General features: G+C 41.9%; 1 protein-coding gene across 3 annotated transcripts in view; it reads left to right on the top strand.

The window, feature by feature from the left end:
* The window catches only part of ATG7 (autophagy related 7), a 236862-nt gene that overhangs the window by 18790 nt on the left and 201217 nt on the right, over nucleotides 1-16855 (top strand). For all 3 annotated transcript variants that reach the window (XM_005870049.2, XM_005870051.2, XM_005870050.2), the window contains exons 4-7: nucleotides 4650-4767; nucleotides 6867-6944; nucleotides 11975-12091; nucleotides 13404-13553. In XM_005870049.2, the coding sequence (XP_005870111.1) occupies nucleotides 4650-4767; nucleotides 6867-6944; nucleotides 11975-12091; nucleotides 13404-13553 (463 nt within the window). The remainder of the gene's footprint in view (nucleotides 1-4649; nucleotides 4768-6866; nucleotides 6945-11974; nucleotides 12092-13403; nucleotides 13554-16855) is intronic.

Here is a 16855-nt window from a genome sequence, read left to right as displayed (position 1 = left end):
GGCTGCCGGGCTGCCAGAGGGATGTCTGACTGCCAGCTTGGGCCCGATCCCCCAGGGAGCGGGCCTAAGCCAGCAGGTGGACATCCTCCGAGGGGTCCCAGACTGCAAGAGGGCATAGGCCGGGCTGAGGGACCCGCCCGAGTGCACAAATTTTTGTGCACCGGGCCTCTAGTTATATATATAAAAGCCTACCGTCTTACTGTCCGACCGGTAGCTATGACATGCACTGACCACCAGGGGGAAGACATTCAATGCAGGAGCTGTCGAGTGACAGCAACTGTGCAGAGTGCCCTCTTGCACTCCAGGACCCCTCAGGGGATGTCAGACTGCCGGTTTCGGCCCAATCCCCACAGGCCAGGCCAAGGTTCAGTTTCCTCATTTCTAACTCTCAGCTTCTAGTGTTCCTTCTAGTTCTGAAAGTGTATGATTTTCTTTCTTAGGATGGTTGGTGTTATGGACTGAATGTTTGTGTACCCCCAAATTCATATGTTGAAAACCCAATGCCCAAGGTTATAGTTTTAAGTGGTGGGGCCTTTGGGAAGTGTTAGGTCATGAGGGCAGAGCTCTTACAGATGGGATCACTGCCCTTATAAAAGAGGCCCCAGAGAGCTAGCTTGCTCCTTCTGCCATGTGAAGACATAGGGAGGAGTGGGCAGTCTGTGACCAGAAGAGGGCCTCACCAGAACCCAAGCATGCTGGCACCTTGATCTTGGGCTTCCAGCCTCCAGAACCATGAGAAATATATTTGTGTTGTTTATAAGCCACCCATTCTGCAATATTTTGTGATGGCGACCCAAACAGACTAAGACAGTTCGGAAGTTTAATGAATGCACTTGGAGCTCCTTATTATTGTACTTTATTTTTATTACTGCACCTCTGCATGGGTTTGTAGGAAAATCTTTATGAATTTATTCATCAAACACTGAATGCTTCTTATATGCAGGATGTGTAGGTGTTAGGAATACAAAGACTTATGAAACATGGAGCTCTGGAGGGGCCCTGGATAGAGGTAGAAGATAAATATTTGCATCATAGTGTGCTCTGTGCTGTAAGAAGTATGGAGAGGTCATAGTTATTTCAGAAATACTTATTAATTGTTTCCTCTATATCTTGATAATAGAATGTGCTAGGCACTGGGCATACAGAGAGGAATAAGATACAGTTGAAGAGCTAACAGTCCTAGTTCTTACTTACAAATGCCATGAATATTTTAGCTTTGCATAGCACGAGACAAATCCCCTCTACTCTGAGTCCCTGGAAGCCTCTTGGGTCTCTGCCAGAATTAGCAACACAGGATTCTGCTCTCTGTGTTGTTTTATGTAAATGATCACTTTGTAGTCCAGGGAGGTGGTCTGCTCTTCTTTCCTCTTAAGGCTTCATCATCCTGGGTGGGGGGGACGACTACTTGCCTTTGTGTGCTGCTTAAGATGGAATTGTCACTTTCAGGTAACAATATATAGGAAGGGAACGAGCCAGGGTGAAAACAGGTGGAGGAAACATTCCCAGTTTCTTAAAGGTCCTAGCCAGGCAGGGACATGCATCACTCCCTCAGATTCTGCTGGGGCGAGTGCAACGCCTCAACTATGTTGCAAGGAAGCCTGGGAAATGTGGTGCCCAGCTACCAGCATCTTATATGTATTCTGTTTCTGTTTAAGAAGAGAATAGATTTGGGTGGACAATTTCTGTATAAACATGAAACTTGTTGTTTTTTTGTTTTTGTTTTTTGTTTCTGTTTTTCTTTCCTTGGGCCTCTTTCCCTTGAGGAACATTTATCTTTTTCAGTCATAAGAACTATTTTTCTTTGCTAAGCTTCAAGATGGACTCAATCAGAGAAAAGAGGAGCCCTCAAATAACTTTAAAAGTAGTTAAGGAAAGAAGACTCATGCAAAATTATCTGTGTGGGCCTCGGGCTGTCTCTTATTCTCTCCTATCTTACTACTACCTAACATAGATCTGAAGTACTAGTTGCTCAAGTTGTTGCATTTACTTACAAGCAGTCTAAGTGCATGGCTGTCAAAATGGGATAGGATGTGGTTGATGGAAAGATACCAATTGACTCTGGAGAGGATGTATCATCGGAAACTCAGATTATTTTGGAAAGCAGGAGATAATGCAGCATGCTCCCAGACAGAGTATGACTTCCCAGAGTTCCCTGTGACCATGCAAAGCTGTGGAGTAAGATTCCTACAGGTGTGAAAAGCGACCTCAGCCCTTCTGGGGGATTTATTGCATCCTGACCACCTCCACTGCCTGTCTGTTCTGGAGGCTGTGGCCACAGGCCTGGTTTGGCCAAGTGTAATAACAGGTGCAAAACAATCTCAGTACTTTCTTGAGTAATCACTGGGAGATTGAGTGAAGTGAAAGCCAAGATTTCAGAGATAACAGGCCTGGGCTCAGGCCTTTATGAGATCCAGTCTTTAAGATTAATGTACACATCGTTTTAAGTTCACTGTTGGCAGTAGGGAAGATTTCTAATTCTGTTTTTTTAAACAGCTTTATTGAGGTATGATTTATATACCATAAAACTCACCCTTTAAAAATGTACAATTCAGTGGCTTTTAGTATATTCACCAGGTTGTGCAAACCACCACCACTATCTAATTCCAGGACATTTTCATCACCCTCCAAAAGAAACCCCTGTACTCATTAGCAGTCACTCTTCGTTCCTTTCTTCTCTCTTTCTCTCTCCAACCCTAGATTACCACAAATCTACTTTCTGTCTCCATAGATTTGCCTATCTGGACATTTCATGTAAATGGAATTACAGAAACCGAAACTAACAAGTGTTCAGGACTAGAATTTGAACTGCAATCTCTTGTTTCCAAGTCTAGGGCTCTCTCCAGTTCTCATCTGAGCCACCTCTTTGTGGAACAAATGGAACCTGAACCTTGAAAAACTAGAAGAATGGTTTTCTTTCCCATGACCACTTTTTATATTTGTTTCCTGGGTCACTTCCCCTGGTAGAACTTTAATCATGAAAAATGCTTCTCCATTGAAACGTCCTCTGGTCCTCACTAACTGCATGAGCACTGATGTTCTAGGAGCATAGCTGTCCTGGCAGTTGCTTGAATTCTCATGATGTGGTTTCTTCCACTCTCAGAGCAAGGCTTGGGCATGGCTTTCACACACCCAGCACTTTTGGACATTTAAGAAGGAGGGTATCTCCCTCCTCTTGTGCTTGTGTCCAAATTAGTTCTTATCCTCTTCCTTCTGTTTCAGCAGTATTTTTTTCAGCACAATGTAGGGTCTAGTTTTTCAACTTCTCCATTTCTTCCTTTTTCCCTCTAGGCTTAATCTCATCTCTTTGTGATATCATTTTCTCATCAGGGTTATTTTTGATGGCCTCATTTTACCTGGATTAGAAATATTCTTATGTTGGGGTAGAGTGGTGACAAACAACCTATGATTGCTAACTTATCAGCTCCCAAAGGAAGACTCCGGACATTGAAAGCTGCTTCACCCCAGGGCTTGGCGTTTGAGCCTTACAGACTGCATTTGGCAGACTCTTTGTCACTCATTGCACCCCTTCACACCTGTTCTAGGCTTAGATCTCTTCTTGCAGCCCCTCCGAACCCAATTTTACACAGACTTAGAATGAAGAGACACCGGGTCTTTTAAATACAGCTACCATCAGTACAATAAATACCAATGCATTTTTTTTTCTGCAGTAGTTGTTAAGTGACAACAATATTAGGCTGCTGAGATGATATTTTTATTTAGCATCATCTGTAACCCCTGAAACACAAGTTAATCATTTTAGAGAAGAGACCATATTCCTCCGTATCTGAGTTTGTGTTCAGAATCAACTCATCTTCCCCTCTCTTGACTTTGATTACTCTGAAGACTGTGAAGCCTACACATGTGGCGTGATGGATTGGCAGGTGGCCCAGGTGTCACACATTTTGTCTGTGTGACTCAGATAACCACCAGGGTTTGCTCATAAGCAGCTCTGTGCAGAGCCTGTTTGGGCTGGGCTTGGTTGTGGGACATTCAGAAGAGAGGGACATGTTCCTGGCCCTTAAGGAGCTTACTCTCCTCAAGTTGGGGGGATATGACTATCTGTCTTGAAAACACTCTAAAATATTACGCTTAGTTTTATATATAAACCATTACCAGAGACAATGGGAGATGGCTTCCTGGAAGAGGAAGGTTTGGGATGGGGCCCTGAACCCTGGAAGGGCTTGAGAGAGGAGTGGGCAGCACAGCATCTTGGAGTTAACTAGTTCTGACTTTAGATTCTAGCTCTACCTATTCTTATATGACCTTAGGCAAGTTATTTAAACATGTTATGAGAATTCAAGCCTTATACAGTTCTTGGCACAATAGAAATTTAATAAATAATGTTTCCCTTTCAGGTTAACAGTGGGAAAAAGTAAAAATAGAGAAAGAACTTATATTTGGGGGGCAGTGGAAGAACAGCGTGCTGAGAGTTTAGGGTAAGGGGAATATAGAGGTTTTTGAGAGATTCAGTGCTGTTTTTATTTTTTAAGTAATATATTCATCTTTTTCCAAAGAAATGTACAATCAGTCTTCTGTTTGGTCCTCCAGAGTACTGTCCTCTGTCTCTCACTGTTGTGCTGGTTTGTTTGTCATTCCCTGGCTCTCTGAGTCCCAGCTGTGCCTGTTAACCATGTTTCTGTTGTATCTAGGAATGCTCCCACCCCAGCCCGTTGCTGCCCAGCTGTTGGAACGCTGTATAACACCAACACACTCGAGGCTTTCAAGACTGCAGATAAGAAGCTACTTTTGGAACAAGCAGCAAATGAGGTTAGCTGGGAAAACATGATGTAGTCATTGAATTTTCTGTGGTCCTGCAGGCATGGTGTTTGTGATCAGATGCAGGGATCTGTCATAAAAACTAGTAAATAATTGATACTCAAAGATAGTTGGCTTCTGTGTTGGGAAGGTCAGAGAGAAGACCCTGAGGCTGTCACCTGGGGTTAGTCCGGAATGCAGGGCAGTGTGTGAAAAGCTTTGCTGCTGATCTCCCATTATAACATTCTGAAACAGCTTGACCTCTATCTGAGTTCTGTTTTTATGTCTGAATGCCTTTGGGTTCTCTGTTCTTTGTGCCCCTGGAAGAGGCTTTCCAGTTCTAAGCACTGGAGTGCTGTTGGAGCTGATAGTGTAGTCTCTCTAGTATCCTCAGGGCTAAATATAAACCACTCCATGTGATTTACAAGGCGCCTCGTGTCCTGGCCTCCATGGCCTTTCTGCCCTGTCATTCTTGCCCCTGCCTTGTCTAACCCGGTCACAGTAAATCACTTCTCATTCCTTCCTTCACCTGCTTTTTGTTCTCTCCTCTTTCCTCAGGACATGATGTTCTCTCTACCTGGAATGTCTTTCCTTTACTTCTTCATATCTGAGTTAGTGTGAAGAACTAAAATGGGAGGACAATTTATTTCAATCCCCTCTAATCCACTTAATTGAGTGGTCTTCACACTAATCTCAAAAAAATAATAGAGTCTTGCCCTGGCTGGTATGGCTCAGTTTGAGTGTCACCCTGTGCACCGAAAGGTTCGATGCCCAGTCAGGGCACATACCCAGATGCTGGTTTGATCTCCAGTCCAGGTGCATGCAGGAGGCAACTGATTAATGTTTCTCTCTCACATCGGTGTTTCTCTCTCTCTCTCTCTCTCTCTCTCTCTCCCTCTCTCTCCCTCCCTCCCACTTCCCTCTCTTTCTAAAAACATCAATAAAAATATATTTAAAAACACAAAAAAGCATCTTTTTCTGTGGGTGCATGCCATGGTCAGAGAAGGAAGTTTCCTGCCTTTGGTCTTGAAGAAGGTGTCCCTTCTGTTCCTCATGATGAATGCACGTGATGATGGTTGTTCTTGGCCTGTAGCTTGGCTGCTTCTGGGCTCCTGCTTTGGCTGCACATTTAAAAGGCCGGCTCCAGAGTTGGGTCAGGTCTTAATCCATCATGGAAAAAGCAGGTTGCTCCCCACAGGAATTCTCACTCCTTGCCCAGGGCTCAGACTTTCCCCACAAATCCCCCCACTTGGCTTATCAGAAGCTCGGGTCTGCTCTGCAGCAGTCCCACTCCTCCACAGTTATTATTTCAGTAGCAGGAACTTCTCTCTGATTATTTCCCTCTTCTACCCATATGTAGGGAATGGTTCTTATTGGCACATAAGAACCATTTATTTGTCTTGCATAGTGACACAATGTTTAGCAACTAATCTTAGCTACTGAAACATCTTGTGACAAGCAGCTGCTGACCAGTACCAGCTTCTGCTTCTAGTCACAGAACTTGCTGAGTATTCGTAAATTTGAAGTTCATTCTCTTTTCTTCATATCTCAGGGTGAAATAATCCGAAATAAGACTTTAAGAAATCCCATCTACATAGTTCAAATCCCTCCCTCCCAGAAGTCCTTCCTGGCTCTTTTCCCTCCCATCTCTTAGCCCAGTTTGGGGTTCCTCTCAGGAATTCTAAATCCTTCTTGGATGCACATCCTACCTGGAGGTATACTTGGACATTTATGCCTGAATCTCTCACTAGACTGTAAGCTTCTTGAGGGTAGGGACTGTGATTTTTTAAATTTTTATAACCCTGATGTGCCTGGTATATACTAGGAAACAAGTAAATATTTGTTGAAAGAAATAATAAAGGCATGCTGAGACCCACTGAGAGGAGGCCTCTGGGTTCTCTCACTTTCCTTAGCCTGTTACGAGAGTGTGGCTGGTGGAGAGGAGTGGGAAGTGGGCAGAGTGAGGTAATGGCCCACTAAATTGCCTGGGAAAGTGGTGCCGGGCCTGTGGAAAGAAGAGTTTGGGGCTGTACAGCTCTGTGCTTCATTTGAGAGTGAAAAGCTCAGAGATGCCTGATAACTTACCTTGACACTTTTTTCTCTTCTGGCAGATATGGGAATCCATAAAATCAGGCGCTGCTCTCAAAAACCCTGTCCTCCTCAACAAATTCCTCCTCTTGACATTTGCAGTAAGTAAATGGACTCTGGGTCACAGGACATGCTCAAATGCCCCGGCCAAGCCCATTGTGCCAATAGAACAGTGTGCTGTCTTCTCCGGAAGCCTTTACCTGTGTCATTCAAGTTTTAGCCGTTAAATAAATCTTCATTTGGTTCGTGGCCAATATTGCTGGCCCTTATTACCAATGCAAAATTAATTCATTCTTACTGATCATACTGGTATAATCATACATTTACTGGTAATAATTTCATGGCTTATATAGTGCAGTCATCAAACTCTTAGCACTCAGGACACAATAAAGTCAGATTCAGGGAGTAGTGGTTGTTGATAATGTCTTTATTAAATACAGTCTTGCAGAGCTCGGTTGCTGGGTCCATCGACATAAGGAAAAGGTAATCTCTCAGGGAACCTGGCCATCCTCAAGCTGCTGTAGACTAGAGATGACACTACCTTGCTGTTAGGTTAGGTGGCTCAGGAGGCGGTGTAGGAAATAAAGAGAGTCGAGTTAATCAGAAAAGAAAGAAAGGAAAGGCTTTATTCTGCGTCCCTGGGCGGCCCACGGACCCAAAGACAGGGCACGTGGATCCGCACCAACAGGGAGGGGGGCGCTTTTTTTTATACAGCTGTTCAGTGAGGGCGGGGGAGCATGAGCTGTGGGAGTTCCCGCCGCGGGGGTTGTCACGGTTTCCAGGTGTCGTCATCTGTCTGGTAGCTGACCTGTTAGGAATTCCAGGGCGGGACTGGTATCTGCGTCACCATCTACCTGGTGCACTGGCCTGTTACAGATTCTAGGAAGGGCCCAGTATCTACGTCACCATCTGCCTGGTGGAGGCATGCATCAGCTCCTGGACCCCCTTTCGACCTAACACTTGCTTGTCCACACAGTTATGTTTTGTTAACAAGGAAAAATGTTTTATATAGGTGATATCTAATTAAATGAATATTGAGGACAGCTTTGAAGAGGAAAAGAAATCACATTAGGGCAGTGGTTCTCAACCTTCTGGCCCTTTAAATACAGTACCTCATATTGTGCCCCAACCATAAAATTATTTTCATTGCTATTTCATAACTGTAATGTTGCTACTGTTATGAATCGTAATGTAAATATCTGATGTGCGGGATAGTCTTAGGCTGTTATGCCCAGATTTCAGGATCCCCAAGAAACCACACCAGGGAGCCAGCCGAGTCCGATGCAAAAGCATAAGAGTCTTTATTCGAGCTAGCTCGGGCTCCCCGTCCACCACACTCGCCGACGCAGCGGCAGGGGGCCGAGAGCTTTGTGTGGAGCGGGGTTTTATAGGGGGGTTGGAGTAAGGGGAGGAGAGAGGACTGTGGGCCCTGCCGATTGGCCAGGCGCAAGTCGGTGTCTTGTTACACAGGATGTGGTCGTATCTATGGCGCGCACTTCCACTTCCCTTGATTATCATTGGTTAGTTTAAAGAAATCCTAGGTGTGGCTAGCAGAGGCTTGGGCTTCCGGGAAGAAGCTCCTTGCTGAGCACATGGTTGCTGCCCCAAAATGGAGGATTCGGGGCAAGATGGAGGGCGTAGCCCGCCAAAGGGGTCGTGACCCATAGGTTGAGAACCCCTGCATTAGGGTAACATCTGCTTCCTAGGGAACTAAGGGAAAGAAGCTGGTCCTGGTGATGGGAAAAGTGGTCAGGGTATATTGTAGAGCAGCGGTCTCCAACCGGTGGTCTGCGGACCACTTGTGGTTTGTGAGGTCCGAAAGGTTGGCGACCGCTGTTGTAGAGATACCAGCAAAACACACACACACACACACACACACACACACACACACACACACACACACACACACACGTATATCTACATATATATGCACAGGCATACCTTGGAACTATTGCAGGTTTGGTTTCAGACTACTACAATAAAGCTAGTATTTTAAGAAAGGGAGTCATAATCTTTTGCTGGTAGAAAGTCTTGCCTTCAATTTGTAAAAAACACAACATCTGTGAAGCACCAATAAAGCACTGTGTTTTATATGTGTGTATATCTGTATACATCTACATATAAAACTAATTTTTCCTCTGTAATAAAGCATGACTACATACTATCCTGTCGAGTGTATATTCTATAGACTCTTGTACAGCTACATTGTTTCCAATACTCACTGTTATAAACATATTGACATTGGTGTACATTAAGTGTGTTACTTCACTACAGCTTCATCAGTTTATCCTCTTTCCCACATTTTTCTTTCTTTTTTTTTTTTTTTTTTTTTTTTTTTTTGCCAAGTTATAGGTCTTTTTTTCCTCCCCCACAAATTAATCCTCCATTTTCTCTGAATGCTGCCTCTCTGATTTACCAAGAGAATGATAAGAATCAGACTGGAAGGTATATCAAAGGGGAGCTATCCAAAAGGATCACATTTTCTAACAAGTTATACTGCTTTAATGTGTAATAGTGGGGGTATAGAAAAAGTTTTAAATTCTTTATGGAATTTCTAGGTGGAATTTGATGTTGATAATTTGTAAAATTGAGTAATTTTGTAGGTTTACTACTAGAATAGATATAAATAGTGCTAGTTAAATATTTCTAATTTTGTTACTTTAACATCAATATATTTTCTATACCAAGAATTCTGCTTAGTGGAATCTAATTGACAATTTGCACTTAAAGAGAAGAAATACATTCACTCTCACTTAAAGTTTTAAGGCATTTCCCAGAGTCAGTATGTGTGTTGGCCTGCTGCCCTTTTACTAAGCATTCTTAGCCTACCTTTAAAAGAATGAAAAGTCTCTATCTTTTAAAATCTTTAGACACAAAGGGCTTTATGTTAATTTAATCAAGACCTTTTGTGTCCTGAAAAGAATCCTAAGAAATTCAAGCCTTTGGACTTTTGAGGATGACCTGATAAAGCTCTTTAGAAATTGTGAAGTCCTTCGTCTTGAATTGTTTAACCTTTTACTAAAGGTCATTTATGACAAATCATTTAAGTACAAAAAAGAAATAATCTCTGGAGGTGTTTCTTTTTTTTCTGCTGTTTTTAGGACTCAAAGGAACAGACACTTAATTACTTCAGTTTTGTAATTTGTTTTGCTATTGTTGAAAGAATTTATTCCTAATTGATCAATTACTAGCAGAATTAAATGTGAGGTTCGCGGCGCAGGAAACTGAGTCAGAGAGTCAGGCAGATTGAAGGAGGAGAATTTACTGCGCTCTCGGGCGAGGTCCAACGGCCCCTGCAGTGGAGTCCTGCCGAGAGGGAGTAGGGGCATTTTTTTATACAGCTGTTCAGTGAGGGCGGGGGAGCATGAGCTGTGGGAGTTCCTGCCTCGGGGGTCCCCACGGTTTCCAGGTGTCGTCATCTGTCTGGTAGCTGACCTGTTAGGAATTCCAGGGCGGGACCGGTATCTGCGTCACCATCTACCTGGTGCACTGGCCAGTTACGGATTCTAGGAAGGGCCCAGTATCTACGTCACCATCTGCCTGGCAGAGGCATGCATCAGCTCCTGGACCCCCTTTCGACCTAACATTAAAGAGTGCAGAAATTGTAATTACTAGACTTTCTCAGCTGGACACACCCACATACACACACATATATATAAAGTTTATATTTTAAAAATTCATCTAATATGATTTAATTCATATGAAAAGTCCAGAAAAGGCAAATGCATAGAGACAAAATAGATTAGTGGTTTCCAGGGGATAAGGCGAGGGAAAATGGGAATTTTCTGTAAATGCAGCAATTTTCAACCTTTTTCATCTCATGGTACACATAAACTAATTACTAAAATTCTGCAGTACACAAAAAAATGTATTTTTTGCCGATCTGACACAAAAAAATAGGTATAATTCTGATTCATGCACAAATGACTGTTGTCATTTTTTAAATTTGACAACATAAGGAAAAAGAGGTCAATGCCCCTGACTATAGTCAGGTATTGCATGTTTTAAAATTTCTTGTGGCACACCAGTGAAAGTTGCTGTGCTAATGGTTTTTTGGTGTGTTTTTTTTTGTAGGGGTGTGATGAAAATGTTCTAGAATTGGTAGTGATGGTAGTACAACCTAGTCAATATAGTAGTACTAAATAGACCACTCAGTTGTATACTTTAGCATCATGAATTTTATGGTATGTGAATTATATCTCAATAATATATTTTTGGTATATGAATTATATCTCAATATGGAGCAGCCATCCACTTTTTATTCATAGCAAGCAAGATTCAGGGAAGAACTATTAATTAGCCAAATCCATTGCATTGTGGTCTGTGGTAATAGACTGGCAGGTAAGCTGCCAAATAGCTGCATAACTATGGGCTCCTGCACATGAGTGTTTCCGGCCACAAATGCTGCAAGAATTCAGGGGCAAGAGCTTTCAGCCTGAGTGGGAACAGTACCTAGGACAGCTTCACCTTTCTTTCTCCTGCATCTCTTGCCCAAAGTTCTTTAGTTCTTAGAGCCTCTTCTCTGAGACATACAGCACTCATGTTATCTCTGCTTTGTGCAGAAAGTGAGCTGCCCAAGGACTGGGACTGGGTTTTATTTATCTTCTTATTGTCAGTGTCTAATGTTTTGCCTTGTACATAGCAAGTGCTTCATAGTTGTTTATTTGAATTTCACCAATAAGGCATTTCTAAGAGCAATGCTATCTCAGTTTATATAGATTATGAATAAGCACAGCTTCTTTAATAACATGGTTTTATTCAAGTTCTTCACCCCTCTGTAAGCTTTAGTTTTCTGTCTATAAAATGGGATAATAGTTACCTCCCAGGGTAGTTTTGTGTATTAAACAATGTTGACAATGATGTCAATTACTTACTGAACACTTTTTGTAGCACATGGCCAAAAAAGTATGTTTATCTTGATATAGTAGTATGTGGTGTGTGGGAATATTTTGGGACAATGACAGAAATATCATGAGTTCTATTGGAGATGAGAATTTCTGAGAAGCTGGTCATATCTTGTGTGTATCAGTCCTCTGTCTTACCTGGTTATGGGAAGTTACTTTAATAGATGCATTTCAGTGTAGTCATTGTTGCTATTCTGATATCCTGTTATATTCTTTCTTTCTTTTAGGATCTGAAGAAGTACCACTTCTACTATTGGTTTTGCTCCCCTGCTCTCTGCCTTCCTGAGAGTATACCCCTCATTCAGGGGCCAGTGGGCTTGGGTCAAAGGTTTTCACCAAAACAGGTATCAACAAATAAAGCAAAATGTAGGTACAATTGGGTTTTATGTGCAGGCTTAGTTTATCTCTGTCTGTGTCATTTGCTAGGGAGAGGTTAGGCCTACTGGGGCACTCACTTTGCGCGACAGATAGACACTTGTCTGAATGAAGAGCTGGTCACTATGGAATCTTCCAATGATGGTACTTGGAGCAGGTTTATTTACAAAATGTTTATAAAATCATTTTGAAGAAGTAGTGAGCAATAATTTTCTAGGCTTTCAGTGGCATTTGGTAACATTCTAAGCCAGTAGGGAGGAATTATAGGAACATTTTAAAAAGACAACGAATTTTCTAAAATGCGGTTTTCACTTTTAGTGGGGGGATCATAAGGCACTATACTTTGGGATGAGAGCCTTTGAAACCAAATGGACATTCTTCTTCCCTCATGCCAAGTTGCAGAACTTCTGTATCCGGAATGATACATGCAGAGTTAGTCTTTGCAGTTTAAGAAAGATAATAAGGTCATTAGAAATGGTTCGGAAAAGAGCAAAGAAAATCATCAGACTGATAGAACACAGACCCTAAACCAAAGAATTCTGACTGTTATTGAAGCAAAAATTGAGTGGCAAGATGATTTGAATTCATGAAGTACATCAGTCACTAAAACCCTGAATTCTGAAACTAGGGAGCAGCCCTTACTGATTAAAAAATAATAAGTATGTTTACTAAGAAAAATCAAAGGTTATGGTTTTGTGGAACTAATTTCCCAAGGAGAAATATAAGTTGGGAGAAAGGATTATGCATGGGAATTGGCTGTTGATGGGTGTGAGTTTTCTTTTAAGACAAAAGTGTTCTCAAATCGTGGTTATGGTTGCATAATCCTCTGACCATGCTAAAAACAGCATTGAATTGTGCACTGTAAATTGGTCAGTTGTTTGGTAAGTGAATGTATCTCAATAAAGCTGTTAAAGATTATGGAATGGTTCAGGTTAAAATTCATCAATCCTAGAATCATGCTTGGTTATCTCAGAAGAGAAATAATGTTTGGATACCTCTCTCAACCTTTGTAGTTCATATCCTAGAGAACTACCATGCTGTACCATAAAATGTCCTTTTGTGCTCCTAAGAGACACCACCATGCATGTGAAAAATATTATGTAAAAGTGAAGTGGCATTATTTGGGTCACTCTTATGTTCATTTGCTGCAAAAGAATAACAGTGGTGTGATCAGTCATTTCCAGTCCTCTGGCTTGAAATTACCATTTATTACATGTTAATTTTTAGCTCAGCACCATATATGTAATTCCTGGAGAATAACTCAATGTTTCCTGTTTTCAGATTCAAGCCCTTGAGTGTGCATATGATGATCTTTGTCAAGCTGAAGGAGTCCCAGCATTACCTTACTTCTTAATCAAGTATGATGAGAACACGGTGCTGGTTTCCTTGCTTAAACACTACAGTGATTTCTTCCAAGATCAAAGGACAAAGGTCAGAGAAACTGAGTATCACTTCATTACCCAGTAAAAAAAATCCAATGGTCTATGTTATGATAGACCACTGCAAAATTCAAACTCATTTTGATTTCTTTATCCCTCCAAAGAATGTTTCAGAACATTTCATTATCTTCATTCTCTCCCACACTGCAGTTCCCAGATCATCTCCTGCTTCGGAATTTTCTGGTTCTGTTGCACCTCAGAGTAATTTTGGATTCCTTGCTTCCCATTAGTAATGAAGTTATTTCAGTTTTCCTTCACAATATATTTTGTATGTATGTTTTAATTTATTCCCAGAGCTACCACTGTAGTTCTGGACAGGTAGAGTCTTCTTGCTTCCATCTTGTATACCAATACTAAAGAAGGGCCTGCCTCAAACTGCTCACATTTGCTATATCATTTATTGATGAAGAGTTAATGGTGTCTTCCTTCTGGCTCCAAGCTTACTTTCCTGCCTCATCTTTCACCTTTTTCCTCTTAAACCATTGCTCCAACTAAGTTTGTCTGTTTTCATTAGACAACCCCCCCGCCCACCCCGCTCAATCAGCTATGCCTAGAACTTTTCCTGTATCTCTCTTTATCCTCATGTTGTATCATCTTCCTGAAATATATTCTGCCTGTGAAAATCCTATGAAACTCCTTCTTTTTATTGAAATTCTGCCTCCACTGTGAAGCCTTCTCAGGGTGGGGCCATGTGTAACCTATCCCTTTCTGATCTCATGGCACTTATTCCTTGATCCTCATTTTTTACTCAACAAATCCCTTGTACAAATTACTTTTTGTGCTGTATTAGTCTGTAAGCTCCTAAAGGGTAGGGACCATATCTACATCATGTCTAAGTATACTCTTTTTCAGAGGAAGCCCTTTTTTAAATAATGACTGAGGATTGAAATTTTATTAAAATTATTTTCTCTCCCCCTAGGCAGTTTCACAGAATTGTAGCTAAATTAGCAGCAATGAGACCATCCATTAATAATGTAAAGTTCAGTCTAGAATGAGGTCCTATTGTGATAGCAGGCAGGATTAAATGGCCTGTGTTTGAAGGCAACTAATTCAGGTTATGAGTGGTAAATAAAAGGTCCTCCCCCAAAGTGCACGTATACCAAAATAATAACTCGTTGCAGAGCACTTTACAGTTGAAAAGGAGCTTTAACCCACTTGATCTTATAATAACTTTGTGAAATAGGTGTTATTAGTATCTGCATTTTCTATTTAATGAAAATGAGACTCAGAGTCACACGGCCAAGTGGTCTGAATTCCAAAGCTCATGTGCTTTCTGCCATTCCATTCCCTTATCATTTGGGTGCAGATTGCCCTTTGGAATCAAATGGATCTGGATTTGACACCCAACATTGCCATTTAGTAGCTCAGTGACTTTGGGGAATTTGCATGATCTTTCTTTACTTTAGTCTATCTGTTAAATAGTGATAATACTATCTCCTGCAGGCTTTGTAAAGATCAGACATGATAATGTGAATAAAATACCCAGCAGGTGCTTAAATATGCATCCAATTCCTTTCTTCCTCAACAGCAATATCTTTTCAAGGACTGAACAAATCTCTGGAATCTCCTTTGAAGTACTTTGGGCAAGTTTACCTGTGCCCTGACCCTGAGACCAACCACCTGCCAAGTTCAGGCATAGAGCACTTCACTGGTTTAGGGTCGCATCTTAGGAAAGCTTAGAATTACTCAGTGTATATGTTCTCACAGAACCTGAGGTCTTGTGGGGAGATGAGACATGACTTGTGGAAAGTTAACTAAAAATTCAGGTAGTCGAAGAGAAGTGCCAATGAAATGATATGATTGATACTTCGGATGTTTGTGCCCCATCTTATTCTTGAAAGGTTCACCAGAAACTGTGCAGATGGATGGCCTCATAGGAGTTTCATGGCCTCCTGGGCAACCTCCCCATCTATGGTCCTGAATGTCCCATCTATCCCTCACAGTACTGGCCAAATACATTTTCTAACATGTAAATTTGATCATGTCACTCTTCTATGTTTCCTGTTGACTTCAGGATAAAGTAAAACAAATTAGGTTGGCATTTGGGGCCTCTTCAAACCAGTTCCTGTCCATTATTCTAGCTTCATCCCTCAAGAAGCAGCCTATGTTCTGTCTACAACTATGCCTTCCAAATGTCCAATGCTTCTCCATCCTCCCTTTACCCCTCCCGTGCCTTCAGAAATGCATTTATTTCTGTTTCCTTCACCTGGCTAGGATCTCACCCCTTTTTAAATTCATTACTGTTTTTTTTCAATACATTTTTATTGATTTCAGAGAGGAAGGGAGAGGGAGAGAGAGAGAAACATTAATGATGAGAGAGAATCATTGATCAGCTACCTCCTGCCTGCAACCAGGGCATGTGCCCCAACTGGAAATAGAACCGTGACCTCCTGGTTCATTGGTTGACGCTCAACCACTGAGCCACGCTGGCTGGGCTGGTTCATCACTGTTTGATAGCCCTTTTCTGTGTTTGGGTAGCAGCCTCTCTCCTAGCACTGACTGAGCTCTACTGTCATTGTTGGTTTGTTTATCTGCCTGCCTCTTCTCCCTAACCAGCCTGTGAGCAACTTTAGCACAAAAATTATGTTTGACCCCACACTGTGTCTTCAACATTGAGTGCAATGTCGGACACTTAATGAGCACCTGATGTGGGAGTGTTGAGAGGAGGGAGAGACCATTTTGGACTGGTCTAGTCACAAAGGGGTTCAGGGAAAGTAGATTTCTGTGTAATCTAAACATCACTTCACTTGAAGTTGTTTCTGCTTTTATTTTTATTAATCTAGTTCACTCCTTCACATAAGTCCAGTTTCTTTTTAGTGTTCCTGATTCATGAAGTGTCCTTGAAGGCTTTTGCCTTATTCTTCAAAAAATAGGCATTCTTTTCAGTGTGAACTCCTGCAGTTGAGCTCTGACTTCGTGTTTTACTTTTTTCTCTGCCTCCTCCTCTCACCAGCACTTTGAAATGCCTGGGCAAGTCACTGTTTCTCTGTGAGCCTTGGCGTCTGCACATGTAAGGTGGAGAAATGTTGGCATCATTCCAAGCTCCTCTCCTTTCAGTCTGATTTCTTTTCTGGAGGATCTCACTGTGTCCCTGATGCCTGTGACCACTTCCTCATTATGAACCTCCCTCTGGACCCCAGACCATGTTATCCAGCTGCCTGCTTCCTCTACCCCCTCAAATTCAATATCTTCAAGCTGAACTCATAATCTTCATTTCAAATCTGATCCTCTTCTGGGCATCAGTGTCTTGCAGTGATACCACCTTCCATCTAGCCATGAGAGCCAAAGATCTGG

This window comes from Myotis brandtii, unplaced genomic scaffold (genome assembly GCF_000412655.1).
Source record: "Myotis brandtii unplaced genomic scaffold, ASM41265v1 scaffold312, whole genome shotgun sequence".
NCBI lineage: Eukaryota > Metazoa > Chordata > Mammalia > Chiroptera > Vespertilionidae > Myotis > Myotis brandtii.
Note: the sequence above shows the minus strand (reverse complement) of the source record. Positions and strands in the feature narration are given on the sequence as shown.